This window comes from Carcharodon carcharias, chromosome 18 (genome assembly GCF_017639515.1).
Source record: "Carcharodon carcharias isolate sCarCar2 chromosome 18, sCarCar2.pri, whole genome shotgun sequence".
NCBI lineage: Eukaryota > Metazoa > Chordata > Chondrichthyes > Lamniformes > Lamnidae > Carcharodon > Carcharodon carcharias.
The window spans coordinates 101,628,585-101,646,833 of NC_054484.1; the positions used below are offsets into that span (position 1 = coordinate 101,628,585).

Here is an 18,249-nt window from a genome sequence, read left to right on the forward strand (position 1 = left end):
TCGCTGCCACCACCACCTGCGCCTCCCACCCCCGCCACATGATTGTGGTTGTCAGGGTCCTCCCCTGGGCCTGACCCTTTTCCTGTACTTCTGCTCTCACTCCTTTCCCTCCTTCTCAGAACTATGACAGGGTTCCCCTTGTCCTAGTTTTCCACCACACCAGTCACCATATTCAATAAGTCATCCTCTTACATTTCCGCCATCTCTAGCATGATGTAATAATCAAACACAGCTCCCCGTCCTCTCTCAGCATTCCGAAAGTACCATTTCCTCACAACAACCTGGTCCACTCCTCAATCACCCACAACATTTCATCCCCTTCCCACAGCACTGTTGCATGCAAGTGCAGGAGATGCAACATCTGCCCTTTTACCTTCTCTCACCTCAATATCCAAGGTCTCAAACACTCCTTTCCAGGTGAAATAACAGTTTATGTTTACTTCTGTTATGATGCAGCAGGTGATGTGTGCCAGGTAGCTCAAATCCACTAGGGAAACATGCTTGCGTTATCACAACAGTTTTGTAATTTGTATTTATTCCGAGGTGTGTGCTCCAAATTCAAAAGGAATAAGTCCACCAAGACTTCTAGATTTTTTTTAAGAACTAAATTAAAATATTTATTAACAAGAGATATGATTTCACAAACATACATAGAACTACAAATTACTACTATAATAACTCCTAAAATACCTAATTAACCTGACTCCCAGTTACACCCACTTTAAGGCAACAGTCCAAAAAACAAAGATTTTAGATTTTAAACAGATCCAGCAAATTAACACAATACCCTGGGCAATGGAATTCCAAATGGCTTTCTCTTCCAGTTTCAGTTTCGGTAGACAGCAGGCATATGGCACAAATACTGGAGGCTTTATTAAGGTTATTTCACACACTGTTAGATCTCACAATGCCTTCTCCTGACACATAGCCTCATTCTCCTTTATAAATGTTTCTCTCTTTTTAATGTGCAAATTCTATTGTTTCATAAGTCTTTGAAACTGCATCTCCCTCATAACAAAAACTTTCATGTTGTCACTATATATTGTCAGTAACCCTTGGGAAAAATAAACTCCTTGCTTGTCTGACTATTTGTAAACAGACTGAGATCTCTTCGAAATCCAAATCCCCTTTCATCTATCTAAAAATGCAAATTCCCTTTACACCTTACATTCTAGGCCAGCACCCATGTTTACTCATTAGCATGTCAAGCACCTAGCTTCGTTTGATGAGTCAAAGCCTGCAATCTAAAAGACTTCAAATTTAATTAAATCACACACACACAGACCCAACTACTTATCCCCATATAACTACTTTATAATAAACCAAAAAATATTATGAAAATGATTATACTCTCATGACAACTTCTTTCAAATTAGTATACTGCATTCGCTGCTCACAAAGTGGTCTGCTCCGCATCGAGGAGACCAAACACAGATTGGGTGACCATTTGCAGAACGCCCCAGTTCAGTCCACAATCATGACCCCAAGCTTCCAGTGGCCTGCCATTTTAATTTTCCATTTGCACTAACACTTCCCTCCCAGAAGGAAAAACCAATAAAACTTGGAAATGTTTGGTACTGGCCCAAACTGATCTTGTATACCTTAAAATGGAACTCCAGTTCGGACCAGTACCAGTCACTTCCAAGTTTTACTGGCTTTCGCTTTTGCTCGGCATAATGCAGTATTTCAATGAAGCTTAATGCAAGCTCAAGGAACAGCACCTCATCTTTCAGTTAGCACTTTGCAGTCTTCCAGACTCAACATTGAGTTCAACATTTTCAGACCGTAATCTCGGTTTCTATTTTGTTGCTTTTACTTTGCATGCTTCAGTCTGAAATCATTCTTTCCTCCCGATTTTGCTTTCAGACAGCATTTGTTCAACATTCTGCCATTCACATTTCTTTTGGACGCATCTTTTATTTATTTACTTATTCCATTATCATACCCTTTGGTTCTGCACCACCAACTCTGATGCCATTTAATGTGTCTTATCTTCTGCCCTTCCCTATTTTCTTATTCTACGCGATTTCACCTGCTTGAAACCTATTACTTCTCTAATTTTGCCCATCTCTTATGATGGGTCATCTACCTGAAGCCTAACTTCTGCTTTTCTCTCCATAGGTGCTGCATGACAGAGTTTCCAGCATTTTCTGTTTTTATCTTTAATCATCTCAATGAGATCGTAATCTCAAACAATTAATCTACAGCCTTCAGAGGAACATAAGCGTAGTCCGAGGAAACTGTTTTCTTAGTCTAAGCCTTATATTCCTGGTTTCATTCTGGTAAATCTGTACTATACCCTCTCCAAGCCAAATATATCCTTACTAAGCTGCAGTATGCAGTACTCCAGATGCAGTCTAACCAGCTCTTAATACAACTGTAGACAGCTTCTACCCTAATAAATTCCAGCCCCCTTAAGATAAATGCTAATATTTCATTCGCCTAATTATTTTTTTTAAACTATACCTGTTCACTAGCTTTTAGCGATTTCTGCAGATGGACTCCTAAATCGCTCAGCTCCACAGTTCCTGGCTTCTGACCATCAAGAAAGCTAGATCAGAGGTTTTGCTCAAGTCCAAAGTTGATGGCTGTATAATTATTCAAAATGAAGAATTCTGAAATGTTTGTGAGTCAAGTCATATTACATCATTATTCATGTATCAATATCTTCATACATACTTCACCAAGTACTTCAATGATTTCACCAATTTTCAACTCCAGTTCATCTTCATTCTGAGGAGCATAACTAAACGCCACTTGACATCTTCTTGATCTAATTTTTTCAGCTGAAAAAAAATCAAAACCACATTGTAAGTAATCCTGTACAGGAATGAAGCATTTTTTACACAGTAAAGCAAACGAATGTTCTGACAAAGTGGATTTGTATAATATGTACAGTTTGCAGGTGATGATTCAATTTGATTCCAAATTCAAACTATTCGTGTTAGAGAGTCAGAAGTACATAAGTTTAAGGAGATGCTCATTAATAGTTTGAAATAAATATTGTGAAAGATTTTGTTTAATTTTTCTTTGGGTGTATTTCTACTTATTGCTATCTTAGAATACATTTGCATGGGAACATCTACTATTACAGTACCTAGGCGCAACAGAAGTAGAACTGGGGTCACCCTGTGAAGTATGCAGACTGGAATAATTGGGCATCATTCCAGCATAACAAGTTTGCCAGTGCAATTAATTTTCCAAGCATCAACTGACTGAAACAAGTGCGTCATGCAAAAAGTTAAAACAGATTTCAGAAATACCTAAAAAATATTAGAAAACATACTGTGCTATTAAAATTAACAAATCTGTAAAGTTCCTGATGCAAAGATTCATTCCCAGAGAAGTCTCCCCTTTGCACAGAAGCACATGCAGAACAATGTTGATACTTTTTGGTCAAAACTGTGACTCTGAAATTGCCAACCCCATAATTATTCAGTTTTGATGGTGCCTCCTGCATCAGAACAAAACTGCAAGCTTTGCCTTCAATCAATGCAAAACAAGTATCACAGCATAAGTGATAGGTCAAGAATTGTCAGAGAGCTATTAGTAATGATCAGCACCAAACCAAATTTAACTTTGTGATTCAAATTTAGCAAAATTTATCATTCTTTTGGATGTCCCTGTGTCTTTGAACATCACACCAAATGCAAAAACAACAAAGTGCCTTTTTGCACATGCATGTACAGTAGGATTGTCAACGACTTATTACTGGAGGTTTCCTGTCTTCACATTCCTGCCATCGGTCGTCCAACACATCCATCCTCGCCATCTTTCCACACTAATGGAAAAGCGAAAAGAATCTTTTTACCCGAATGGATGATTTGTGACTGCTAGTCAAACAGCCTTTCCTCCAACGCCTCCACCCCCATGTCCATTTCACACATTTTAATATGTAATGAACAAACATGTTCAAAGAAAATGGAAAAAAAAATAATGCCCATATAATTTTTCTGGGACATTAATCTTCAATTCCTGAATTTCCCAGGACAATCTTGAAGCATTGACAACCTTAATCTACAGCTTCATTTTACACATTCAGCAGTGAGGCCAATGATGACAAAATTCACGTGACAAAGATATTAGGATCTTGTCCTTATCAACCAACTGACATGTCCAGATGCCCCAGGCAGTGATGAGAGAAAAGGATAATATAGCATCCTGTTTTGCCACAATGCTAGCCATGGTTCGGTTAGTAGCACCCTCACCTGAATTATAAGGTTACGGGTTCAAGTCTCACTCCAAAACACAAAATCTGAGGGAGTGCTACACTGTCAGAGGTCCCATCTTTTCTATGAAACATTAAGATGAGGCCCCATCTGCCCTGTCAGAGGTATGCAAAAGATCCCATGGCATTACTTAAATAAGAAAGGAAGTGTTCTCCCCAGTGGCCGGCCCAGGAGGAAAAAAAAGTTCAAAATTATCAAATGCCATTAAAGATCACTAATACAGGCACCAGTAATACTGGAGTTCCATTTTGAGGCATACAAGACCAGTTCGGAGAAGTTTAACCAGTATCCTTCATTTCCAAGTTGGACTTTTTTTTCTTTTGGGGGGCCAACATCTATCTCTTTAACTAACCAACATAATTAAAAACAGGTGATCTGGCCATTATCACAATGCTGTTTGTGGGAGTTTGCTGTGTCCACCTTGGCTGCCACATTTTCTATATTGCAACATTAACCACACTTCAAAAGTACACTGGCTGTAAAGCTTTGGAACGTTCTGAAGACTTGAAAAATACTATACAAATGCAAGTCTGTCTTTTTTTCCAATTAATATAGTGAAGGCTGACGCAGTTATACAAGGGCACATATGGTTGACTGTTCAACAACTTCCATATCCTCAATGTTAGCAGATTTTTGATCTTCATTTTTCTTCACTGAAAAACAGAATTTTGTCCCAAGATCCTGTTTAGCAGCTGTAGTTGAACAGGTTTAAAAAGACCACGAGCAGCAAAGAATGTATATTCAAGTCGGTTTGAAGATTTCACAATTCAGTCTGTATTTCAAGCTGATAAAACAATCGCCTCATCTAAGAAAAGTTCGAAGGAGAAAACCAGGGAATCATAGAAGCAAAAAATGCTGAGTAATCAGAAGGTCATCAGCATCTGCAATAAGAAACTGAAGTAAAGTTTCAGGTCAACGACCTTTCATGAAATTTGCCTTTGGAAAGTCACTTTTGAATCTGTTTCCACCACCCTTTCACGCAATGCATTCCAGATCACAACAACTCACTGCATCAATTATTTCTTTTTCAAGTTGCCTCTGATTCTTTTGTCGATTACCTTCAGTCCGTGTCCTCTGATTCATTTCTGCTGCTGGAAACAGTTCCACCTTATTTAGTCAATCGAAACCGTTCGTGATTTTAAACACCTAATCAAATTTCCTCTGAACTTTCTCTGCTCTAAAGAAAATCCATTCTAAGCCAGCCTCTCCCTTATCCCTGGCAATTAAGTAAATCTCTTCCCATTGCCTATCTGGGTTAGTGCAGCCATAACCACAATTGGATACACTGGTTTTAGTTCTTTCTTGTAGAAGACTTAACTTCCTGAATAAATTTGCTGAAGAGGTCCAAAATGTTAAAAGATCAGGCAAAGGAGTACTCAGTTGCCGAGGACTTAAGATGCAAAACAATTCAAACTTGCGAATACGATTAGGCAGCAATGCTGTTCATCACTGGAAAGATCATGATCCATATGTTCGAAGTTGTTCGATTCATATTTCACTGTCTCAACAAGGGACAAGGAAATCTGAGTGTAATGATTGTAAGTAAAACCATTTCTTACTGTTATGGGGATCATGTGACTATATAGATGAATCACCCCTAAGCACAGGGCATTTTAGGGGTGGAACCTTTTATCTTTGATCTTGGAACAAGAACGTAGCCTCATCAGGAGTCTGGAAATAAAGTTCACAGTTTCTTACAAGAAACCAGTCCTGCATTCCAAGTTTATTACAACTGGCAATGAGAATAAATAGCGCCGACGCAGTACCTCTCCTCGCAATTGTGAGTACTCTGATATTTTATGGGAAGAAAAGATGTATACTCACCAACAATGCCTCTCTTGGTTAGAATTGATCTGTGCAACTCATCCATCAAGGACTGGAGTCAATATATATCAAGTGATTAGATTTCTACTTTGTAGCTAATGAAATAACAGTGGAGGAGAAACAGAAGGCAATTCTCCCAAGTGTCTGCGGGAGCAAAACCTACAGCCTAATCCCTAGCTTGACGACTCTGAACGCACCAAATTCCAGATCCTTCACTGAGCTAGTGGACCACGTGAAAGGACATTTTCAGCCTAAAGCTTCCGTGATCATGCAAAGATGCAAGTTTAACTCTCAAGTAAGGGCCCCTGGTGAGTCGAGCGCAATGTACATCACAAAGTTTAAACAGTTAATGGAGCGCTGTGATTTTGGTGATACTTTAAACGACATGTTGCAAGGTCGTTTGGTTTGCGGCATAAACGATGACGCCATTCAGCACCGTTTGCTTGCAGAAGTTGAGATAGATCTGAAGCACACCATGGAGATAGCGCTAGCAATGGAAAGGGACTCGCAGGCTTTGCATAGTATGCAACATGGCACCGTTTTGCAGCTAGGGTGGGAACCTGCCGCTGGGCGTGGCGTGAAGATCAGGGAGGCTACCACAAAGCGGGACACGGTCCCTACCACTACAAAAATAACAAGAAATGTTAGAAGCAGCTCACCAGCAATCCAGAAGTTAAAGTGTTACTGTTATGGGAGAAATCATGCATCGCAACGTCTGTAGATTTAAAGAGGCAGAATGCCACTACTGTCACAAAAAGAGTATTTGTTAAACAGTGCAGCACTAGGTCAAGGCAGCCATTCAGGTATCAGGTCAAGTTAAATGAAGTGTACAACATAGACGAGCCATAAGTTACTGAGGCTAACGTTTATTTCCTACACAATCTGAAGGCCAGGAAAGCTGAACCACTGTTACACTTCAAGTAAATGGAAAACCTATGCTCATGGAGGTTGACACAGGAGCATCGACAACATTGGTGGAAGAACACATCTTTAAATACCTCAGAGAAAGTACCAAGCCATTGAGTTTGGAGAATGCTGCTGCTCAGTTTAAAAAAAATACAAGAGAAGCAAAACAGGTGAAAGGCATCACCTCTGTACCTGTATCAGAAAGACAACAGACAGCTCAGCTGTCAGTAATTGTTGTAACAGGAGGAAGACCTAGACTTCAGGGCCATGATTGGTTGAAAGAAATCAAACTAAATCGGTCAGAAATTTTTCAGGTCAGGACAGGAGGAATTCCAGAGTTGCTAAAAAAAAATGACAGAGTATTCCAAGATGAGTTGGAGAAAATCAAGCTAAAATGTACGTGGAGTCTGAAGCAACACCCCATTTTCTTTTGAAGGTAAGACCTGTGCCTTGCACTCTAAAAGAAAAGGTGGATGTAGAATTATACCCTTGGAACAGTTAGGAATAATACAGCCAGTCCAATTTTCAGAATGGGCAGCACCCATAGTCTCTATAATGAAACCAGACCAAACCATTTGCATCTGCGGAGATTATAAATTAACTGTAAACAAGGCTGAGAAATTAGACAAATACCCAATACCAAAGATTGAAGATCTGTATGCTAAACTGGCAGGAGGAGGATCCTACACTAAACTGGACAAGAATCATAGGTATCAACAGCTCGAGCTGGACAACACATCAAGAAGTTATTTCATCATAAACACACACAAGGGCCTGTACCAATACACACACCTACCCTTCAGTGTGTCAGCTGCCTGTGCGGTTTTCCAAAGAGCCACGGAAAGCTAACTACAAGAACTTCCCTGAGTTATGGTGTACCTGGACGACGTCCTAATCACAGGACCCACAGAAGCAGGACTTGTGGCAAAACTGGAAGAGGTTCTAAAGAGATTTTTACATGCTGCCATTCATTTATAAAAAAAAGTGCACTTTTCAAGCAAAGGAATTTACATAGCTGGGTCATTGAGTGGATGCCCAAGAGTTGCATCCATTAGAGGAGAAAGTCAGGGCAATCAAAGAAGCGCCCTCTCCTACCAAAGTCACAGAGCTCAAGTCTCTTTTGGGCATGGTAAACTATTATGGTCGATTCTTGCCTAACATATCGAAAGTATTAGCACCTTTACACTTATTATTGAAGAACCACCACAAATGGTAGTTTGCAAGAGGAAGCCTTCACATGAGTTAAGGAGCTTTTACATTCGTCGTGTCTGCGAGTGCACTATGACCCTTCTAAGGAGTTGATACTCATTTGTGATGCATCTCCCTACGAAGTGGGGGCAGTATTATCACACAAGATGGAGGACGGATCTGAAAGATCGACAGGACATGTATCCAGAACCCTGTTTGCAGCCAAGAAAGGTTACTCAAATTGAAAAAGAGGGCCTATCTATCGTATTTGGAGTAAAAAAGTTCCATCAATATTTGTATGGTCAACACTTCATCATAGTGTCAGAACACAAACCACTATTAGGGTTGTTTAGCAAAGATAAGGCAATCCCACCAATAGCCTCTGCAAGAATTCAAAGATGGGCTTTAATTTTGTCAACATACAGGTAAACTTTTATGCACTGTCCAGATGTGCATATAGCAAATGCAGATGCCCTTAGCTGTCTCCCTTTGCCAGACAGTGTTACACATGTTCCAGTACCTCAAGGGGTAGTACTGGTATTGAATTTCCTAGACTCCTCACCAGTCTGTGCGAAACAGATAAAGAATTGGACAAATCGGGATCCAATTTTAGCAAGAGTCCGTGAACAAATATTACAAGGATGGTCAAATGCACAAGTCCCTGAAGAAATAAAACCATTCTTTGTACGTAGATCCGAATGGAGTTGTCAAGATGGTATCTTGTTATGGGGGAGCAAGTGTCGTTATCTCTGTGCAAGGAAGAGAACCATTATTGGAAGAACTTCATAGTGAGCATCTTGATATTTCGAAAATGAAGTTGCTTACACAAAGTTACATCTGGTGGCCACGTATACTTAGTGACAAAGAAAAATTGGTGAAACACTATCTCCAGTGCCAGCAACAGCAGAAGTTGCCCATTTCTGTGGGAGTGGCCCGGTCAACCCTGGGTTAGATTATGAAGATCCATTTCTAGGAACCATGTTTCTGGTGATTATTGACACATGTTCAAAGTGTATGGACATGTTTGAAGTGAGATCACCTACTTCGTCTGCAACCTCTGAAAAACTGCACCAGAGTTTGTGTTCATAGTTTACCTGAGGTCGGTCGGGCAATGGTACAGATTTAACTGGCACTAGGTTCCAAAGATTCGTGAACCTAAATGGGTTTAAACACATCAGAACAGCACCATATTATCCCTCGTCCAACGGGTTTGCAGAAAGAGCAGTACAAACCTTTAAAACAGGCATGAAGAAACTTATCAGAGAAAACACTGGAAACACGAATTTCAAGTTCAGCTATCGCACAACTCCTCATGTGACCAGTGATTTACCACCTTCAGAATTGTTCATTAAGCGCCGACTTCGTAAAAGATTGAGTCTAGTATTCCCTAATTTAGCAGGGAAGGTAGAGAGAAACCAGCATAGTCAGAAAGTGAATCATAATGTTCACAGTAAAGGTTGAGAGTTTACTGTGGAAGAGGCAGTTTTTGTATGAAATTTTGCAACTGGACCGAGATGGGTCCCGAGTACAATCGTCTCTGAAACAAGGCTTTTATCTTATCAAGTATAAGTGGAAAACAGGATTGTTAGGAAACATGTGGATCATCTCAGAAGCCCTCTAACAACCAGTTAATCCATCTGAAATCAAAGTCAAAACTTCAACCCCTGAGGTGCCACATCGACAAAGGATAAACATTCTGGATGTCTCTGAAGTAAATAATTCTAAATTGTAGGACCAGCAGAGGTGGCAGCACAGTGGTATACAGTCAGGAGTGTTGCCCTGGGAGTCCTCAACATCGACTCGGGACCCCATGAAGTCTCATGGCATCAGGTCAAACATGGGAAAGGAAACCTTCTGCTGATTACCACATACCACCCTCCCTCAGCTGATGAATCAGTGCTCCTCCATGTTGAACACCACTTGGAGGAAGCTCTGAGGGTGGCAAGGGCGCAGAATGTACTCCGGGTGGGGGGCTTCAATGTCCATCACCAAGAGTAGCTTTGTGGTACCACTACTGACCGAGCTGGCCGAATCCTAAAAGGACATAGTTGCTAGAATGGGTCTGTGGCAGGTGGTAGTGAGGGCCATCAAGAGGGAAATACATACTTGACCTCATCTTCACCAACCTGCCTGCCGCAGATGCATCTGTCCATGACAGTATCAATAGGAGTGACCACCACACAGTCACTGTGGAGACGAATTCCTGCCTTCACATTGATGATACCCTCCATCGTGTTGTGTGGCACTACCACCATGCTAAATGGGATAGATTTCAAACAAATCTAGCAACTCAAGACTGGTCATCCATGAGGCGCTATGGGCTATCAGCAGCAGAATTGCACTCAAACACAATCTGTAACCTCATGGCCCAGCATATCCCCCACTCTACCACTACCATCAAGCCAGGGAATCAACCTTGGTTCAATGAAGAGTGCAGGAGGGCACGCCAGGAGCAACGCCAGGCATTCCTAAAAATGAGGTGTCAACCTGGTGAAGCTATAACAGACTATTTGTGCGTCAAACAGCATAAACAGCAAGTGACAGACAGAGCTAAGCAATCCTACAGCCAATGGGTCTGATCTAGGCTGTGCCATCCTGCCACACTCAGTCACTGCTACCCACCCGGCTATGTGGAAAATTGCCCAGGGATGTCCTGTGCACAAAAAGTGGGACAAATCCAACCCGACCAATTACTGCCCCATCAGTCCACTCTCAATCATCAGTAAAATAACGGAAGGGGTCATCAACAGTGCTATCAAACAGCACTTGCTTAGCAATAACCTGTTCGCTGACGCCCAGTTTGGGTTCGGCCAGGGACACTCAGCTCCTGAACTCACTACAGCCTTGGTTCAAACATGGACAAAAGAGCTGAATGCCAAAGGTGAGGTGAGAGTGACTGCCCTTGACATCAAGGCTGCATTTGACCAAGTGTGGCATCAAGGAACCCTAGCAAAACCGGAGTCAATGGGAATCAGGGGAAAAACTCTCCATTGGTTGGAGTCATACCTAGCACAAAGGAAGATGGTTGTGGTTGTAGGAGGTCATTCATCTCAGCTCCAGGATAACACTGCAGGAGTTCCTCAGGGTAGTGTCCTTGGCCCAACCTCTTCAGTTGCTTCATCAATGACCTTCTTTCCATCATGAGGTCAGAAGTGGGGATGTTCGCTGATGATTGCACAATGATCAACACTATTTGTGGCTCCACAGATACTGAAGCAGTCCAGGTCCAAATGCAGCAAAATCTGGACAATATCCAGGCTTGGGCTGACAAGTGGCAAGTAACATTCGTGCCACACAAGTGCCAAGCAATGACCATCTCCAACAAGAGGGAATCTAACCATCGCCCCTTGACGTTTAATGGCATTACCATCGCTAAATCCCCCACTATCAACATCATGGGGTTACTATTGACCAGGCACTGAACTTGACTAGCTATATAAATACTGTGGCTACAAGAGGTCAGAGGCTAGGAATCCTGTGACGAGTAACTCACCTCTTGACTCCCCAAATCCTGTCCACCATCTACAAAGCATAAGTCAGGAGTGCGATGGAATACTCCTCACTTGACTGGATGAGTCCCACAACTCTCAAGAAGTTTGACACCATCCAGGACAAAGCATCCACCTTGAATAGCACCACATCCACAAACATTCACTCCCTCCACCACCAACACACAGTAGCAGCAGTGTGTACCATGTACAAGATGTACTACAGGAATTCACCAAGGCTCCTTAGACAGCACCATCCAACCCCACAACCACTGCCACCTCGAAGGCCAAGAGCAGCAGATAGATGGGAACACCGCCACCTGGAAGTTCCCCTCCAAGTCACTCACTATCCTGACTTGGAAATACATCACTGTTCCTTCACGGTTGCTGGATCAAAATCCTGGAACTCCCTTCCTAACAGCACTGTGGGTGTACCTACATTACATGGACTGCAGCAGTTCAAGAAGGAAGCTCACCCCCGCCTTCAAGGGCAACTAGGCATGGGCAATAAATGCTGGTCCAGCCAGTGAAGCCCAAATCCGGTGAATGTATATAAAAATAAATAATAGCATGAACAGTATATAACTGTATATAATATGGGTTAAGATGTTTTTGTAAATAAGAGGGTAAAACAAAATTACAGGGGGAAGAATGTAATGATTGTAAGTTAAATCATTTCTTACTGTTATGGGAATCATGTGACTGTGTAGGCAAAACAGCGCTATGCGTGGGGAATCTTAGGGGCAGAGCTTTTTACCCTTGGTCTTGGAACAAGCATGTAGCCTCATCAGGAGTGTGTAAATAAAGTTTACTATTTCTTATAGGAAACTAGTCCTTCATTCCAAGTTTATTACACTGAGAATGAAAATCCAAACATGTTATGGTGCAGTCTGGATTAAGATCTGATTTTTTTTTTCTAAACCAGTGAAAGGTTTTACAAGATGGCCGCTGTTAAAATCCACCCGAAACAAAATAAAACTTCGACTTAAAATGTTTCAAGCAGAAGTCCAACATACCAGCAGCAGGTGGCATTCACGCCATACAAATACCAGGGAGTGATGATTTTGGACAAAATAAAGCCTTGTCCTTCATTTGCACTCAGAACAAAGGCTAAATAGTAGAGAATTCAGTAAGCAGTGATGAGAAAAGTAGGAATTCAGTTAAAAGGCAAAAAATTGTACAGTTTGCAACTTCAGACACTTCTATGTGCCTTCACTTTCGCCATCAATAGATATTTTCCATTATGAAGCAGAATGAGGAAGTTACAATAAATGTTTTGAGGTAAATGTAGAAATGACATGTATTGCTACAATAAATTTTAGACCAGGGTCAATCACAATATGTAAGGAGGAGGGTTAAACTTGAGCAAAAATATTTTGAGTATTCAGATAGAATAAGGAAAAGGCTAACTCTAACATAAAGTTAGTACCAGCATGTTTCATGGGCCAAATTCACTGATTTCGGTGCTGATTTTTGTTTCGTTATTATTCTGTGATTTGCGCTGAAATCCATTTTTCTGTCCATGGATGCTGTCTCAGCTAGCAGCCTGTGGAGATTCTAACATTTAAAGTACAGGACATTCCAATGTTCATTACATTTGTTCCTGCCTAGTAACAAGGGTGGGACCCTCTTGGAGTGTTTTGATAGGTCAGTTCAAGGCTCTGTGAAGAGCAGTTCAAGGGTGAGGTTTTTTTTTTTTTACTCAGGAGTCGTCGAAAAAGAAGGTGGCTAGCTCCATACAACTCAGGTGCTGTTGTTAGTTCTGAGGAACTGAATTGGTAAGCTCCAGGTAGAGGGGGCTTGGGTGATGCCCTGGAGAGCTGAAATGACGCCTGTAATTAAAGGCTGGAGTGCAGACTCAGGAATCCAGGGAAACATAGTCTCAGGAGATTAGATTGAAACCCTGGGAGGTGAGCTGTCATTGAGGCAGTCCGAGTTGAAGTGGCTTTGAGGGGGTTCCAAACTTAGATCTTTGAAAGTGCAGAACTGGAGTCCCTTGTGAAGGAGACAGTTTTAGTGAGATTTGGTGACTTAGTGTCCCTGACAACTGGGTGGATTGCTGAGAAATCCATGGGATCTGTCTTACTCCATTTGCCATTTGATGTGCACTCTGGGATGTTCAACCACAGTTTGTCATTATGTACCTCATGCTAATTCTGAATGTTAAGAGTATAAGCCACATATCGGAGATTGTTTTACTTTTATAACTTCGTAAAGTTTATTTTGTTTGTTCAAGACCCGTGGAATCTTGTGGCTCTATTCTCTTAGCAAATGTCTTGGCTCCATGGTAACATACCAACACTTCAATGCAGTACTGAGGAGAGTGTTGCACAGTAAGAAGCATCTTTCAGATCAGATGTTAAATCGAGGCTCTTTCTGGTGGATATGAAAAATCTCTCAGCATTATTCAAAAAGGAAAGCAAGATAATTTTCCCAGTGTCCAGACCAACATTCATTGCTCAACCAACACTGGAAAAATACATGATCTGGTCATCAATCTCAGTGCTTTATGAAGGAGCTCACTGTGTGTAAATTGGCTGCTGCATACAATTCATTACAACACAGGCTACTCTTCAAAAGTAAAGCTATGAAAGATGTTGGGCAATGACTTATGCCAGAGCATAGTTACACAAAAAACTTCCAACAACCATTTATCCGAATCAAGGCAACAATTCTTTGACGGGGGCAAACCAGATAGTCGTGCACTGCCAACATTCAAACATATGAACTTTCCAGCACATGACATTAGACAGTAAGGAAGAACAAGAATCCTAACTAATTTCTTCCCTTTTCTAGTAGCAGAACACGGGAGGTCAGTTCTAATGACCCTGTTAGCCCTGCTCAGATGAGCAAGTTAAAAAAAAACAAACCTTGGACGTTCCTGTTCAGTGAACTGACCCACCGGAGCCCCGAGATTTAGTTTCACCGGTGACAGAGTGACTGATCAAAATTTGACAACAGAAGTTGCAATTCCTTCGACTGATAAACACATTTAAAATTAAAGATAATAATCTCCTATTAGGTCAATTTTTTTATTGCATACAGCAGGAAATTGACTTATGTAAAAGGAACAGGAAAATTTAGCACGTGTAATATTTGTTGATTAAAATATCAGATTACTTGACAAACAAAGGCTAATTTGAGGATTTCTATTGCACAGGTAATACTAAATAGTGATTCAAAAAATATAAACTTTTGTAAACTGCCCTTGTTCCTCGTCGCATACCTCTTCATTTTCCAGACTGACATGGCTTATTTTGAGGATAAAATTCACAAAGTTTGATGTGCACACAAAAAAATGCAGCATTCACAGAGCCCAGACAGATCAAGGTGCTCTAACCATAACAATAAAACAAAAACTCAGTCTGAACATGCGATATAAACGGAAACATGCCAAATGTTTGATTATAACCCATAAATACTCCAGTTATGCAACTAATGTCAACTTGAATTATCATAAATTACAATAGTCGTAAGATAGTACAAAACCTGAGCTGAAAGGAAAAGAGACTGTTTTTTGTCAAAACTTTTCATCTTGCACATCTTTTGTCCACATTGTATTCTGATTTATTGCTGGAAAAACAGACATCTTATGTCAGAAAAGCTTCAACAAAAAATCTTTTTCAGCCATAAATCAGAGTACAAAAAATATGCCCAGACATTTAAATATGAAAACCCCCCCAAAGACATGCTTTTAGTGTGAACTTAGGGCCAGATTTATATTATTTTTCCAGCTCCATCTTCTAGTTCTCTATTCACCAAGATTTCTACTGCCACAGCTTCCGAGAAATGCACTTACTCAACACTGCTTCTCATTACTACAATACCTCGGTAGTATGTCAGGTTTTATTGCTAAGTTAGATACTTCCCTCTTCCAGTTATTTTTTAATTTCTCTCCTGGGGCATCAACTTATTCTGGGTATATGGTTCCACAAGCATTAGCATTGCAGATATACTTAGCAGATGAGAAAGAATACTTGAATATGACTACAAGTACAGTAGTGAAAACATACAGCAGTGAAAATCAGGTTAATTTTTTCTTTTTCTAGTGCTAGCTGTTAAATCCAGTTGTGTTATCCCAGTTACCACACCAACTGAGATTAGCTCTGCAATGACCAAGTATTGAAGCTTCCTCATCTCTAACATGTGTGCCAGGGTGAGACAAGGGTTCCAGGTTCAAGTCCCATGCCAGGCCTTGAGCACCTGAGGGAGCATTGCACTGTCAGAAGTGCTGCATTTTGGATGAGATGTTAAAACCAAGGCTCCATCTGCTTGTTTGGATGGATATAAAAGATCCAATGGTACTATTCAAAATAAAAATAGGTAAGTTATCCCCAGTGTTCTGACCAATATTTAAATCGCTGAATCAACATCACAGAACAACAGACCATTATTTGGTCATCATCACATTACCATTTCTGGGAGTTTGGCTGCCACATTTCCTACAATCTAACAGTGACTACATTTCAAAAGTACTTCATGAGCTGTAAAGCGCTTTGAGATGTCCAGTGGTCCTGAAAAGCACTATGTAAATGCAGTCTTTTTTAAAATGTATTACTATCTGAACTGGGCAGACCCAAATTATAGGTGGATCCAATTTTGCGTCTCTTCAGTATTTTACTCCCTTTCAATCCTTTCATGTTTCTTTATTAAAAAGATACCAGTAAACTGCAATTGCACCTATAACAAATATTTATAACATTGTTTCTTTTATGTATGGAAATGAAAATTTGTTATAGTCTTTTCACCTACCAGTATTTCAAGTGTACAGTATACAATTTCATTCAACTTTTTAAATTACTAATGTCACTAAATCTTAGCTACTTTTTATTTTGTCAAATTATTTATTCCTCTACTGATATTTAAAATTTCATGAGGTAATTATGCTGAAGCCCCTCCTCATCCATCTACATTACACCCATTTCAGCGCCATCAGTTCATGGATTATATTTAGTGCCAGGTCTCCAACTAGGTGCTTCATGGTCAAACTGTTTGCACTGGTGAAGATGATTGCAGAATTTATTTTTACATTTTTCCTGCAATCTATGACCATGTGTGTCAGCCTTGACTCACCGGTTGCGCCCTGGCCTGTGTAAGAAATTTGAGGGTTCAAATCCCATCCCAGAAACTTAAACATACAACCAGTCTGACACTTCAGTACATTTGAGGGAATGCTGCACTGTTGGAGGTGCTGTCTTTTAGGTGAGATGTTGAACTGTGAATCATTGTTCAGCAACATACTCTTTAGGCTCAACAACTTCCCTTGCGACCAGTACAGTTGCCTAAAACGGTTATCAACACTGTCGGTGCTTTCCTGCTTCAACATGTCAATCATCTTAGTGTTGGTGGGCAGAGTTCACCCAGAATCTTGATGCTGAGAAAACTCCAAAGGTTAGAAGAGGGGTCCCCAAACTGAAGGTCACAACCCTCAGATGGGCTTGCAGGACAAGATTTTGGGGTTGCAAGCTGAGGCAACAATGGCAGCCGTGGAGCTTGGACTGAGTTTAACAGTTGCAAGGTCCCTTTAAATGCTTGCGTTCCTTTCCCGTTGGGGCATGGTATCTGTTCTCGGAAACACAAGTGCAGCTACAATCAGAGTCTGTAAAAAGGTGGTTCTTTGCTTTTCTCATCAGCTTTAGACCCCCACCCGCTCTCCAGCCACTAGTCACCCTGCGCAACCCCCTCCCCCCACCAATTTTCAGTCTCGGGGTCACACAAAGTCTGAGGCAAGTGGGGTCACATCAGGAAAACGTTTGGTAAACTGTGGGCTGGAATATCTGATATTGCCAATAACACAGTCGTGGATTCTTAGTCAAAATTTGCAGTACCTCCTACAATTTGTGTTGATGGCGATAGATTTGCTATTGCAATTCTAAACCCTCATCTTCTAAACTTTAATTTGCTAACTGCCAGTCTGCTTTAGCAGAGCAACATCTTTAGTAACATTCTACAGGTATAGTTACAGAAATCCCAGTTCCCCAGCAGCACAACATATACAGCCAGAAATAAAAGAAGCCAAACTGCTTTTGAACTAAATGGTGAGCTCTACATTCAATTGCAAGCCTGCATAGTTCGCACAGTTGAGCTGGTATACATCAAATTAAAATCAGTCAAGTTACTGAACCAGCCCTATCTGTCCCCTCCATCCTCAGCTTCTTTATGCTGTTCCAATGAATCTCAATGGAAGCTCAAGGAACAGCACCTCATTTTTCAATTAAATGGAGAACAGCAGAGGAATCTAGGTGTTCCAGTGCATGAGTCACAAAAAGTTAATATGCAGGTAAAACAAGTGATTCAGGCGGTTAACGGAAAGCTATCCTTTATTGCAAGATGAATTAAACATAAAAGTAAGGATGTTACAGTTATACAGGGCATTGGTAAGACCATATCTCGAATACTGTGTGCCATTTTGGTCTCCTTATTTAAGGAAGGATGTAAATGCGTTGGAGGCTGTTCAGAGCTGGTTTACTAGATTGATACCTGGAATGAGCGGGTTGTCAAATGAGGAAAGGTTACACAGACTGGACTTGTTTCCACTGAGATTTAGAAGACCTGATTCAAGTACATAACATCCTGAACGGTACTGACAAGGTGGACATAGAAATGATGTTTCC

At 40.9% G+C, this 18,249-nt stretch overlaps 1 protein-coding gene across 5 annotated transcripts in view; it reads right to left on the bottom strand.

The window, feature by feature from the left end:
- Window positions 1-18,249, bottom strand: part of sh3kbp1 (SH3-domain kinase binding protein 1) — a 261,064-nt gene that overhangs the window by 132,146 nt on the left and 110,669 nt on the right. For 4 of the 5 annotated variants that reach the window (XM_041211025.1, XM_041211026.1, XM_041211024.1 and 1 more), the window contains one exon: window positions 2,680-2,786. In XM_041211025.1, coding sequence (XP_041066959.1) covers window positions 2,680-2,786 — 107 coding nt within the window. Of the gene's footprint in view, window positions 1-2,466; window positions 2,531-2,679; window positions 2,787-18,249 lie in introns of those variants that run through there. The other variant, XM_041211029.1, reaches the window with a different exon arrangement.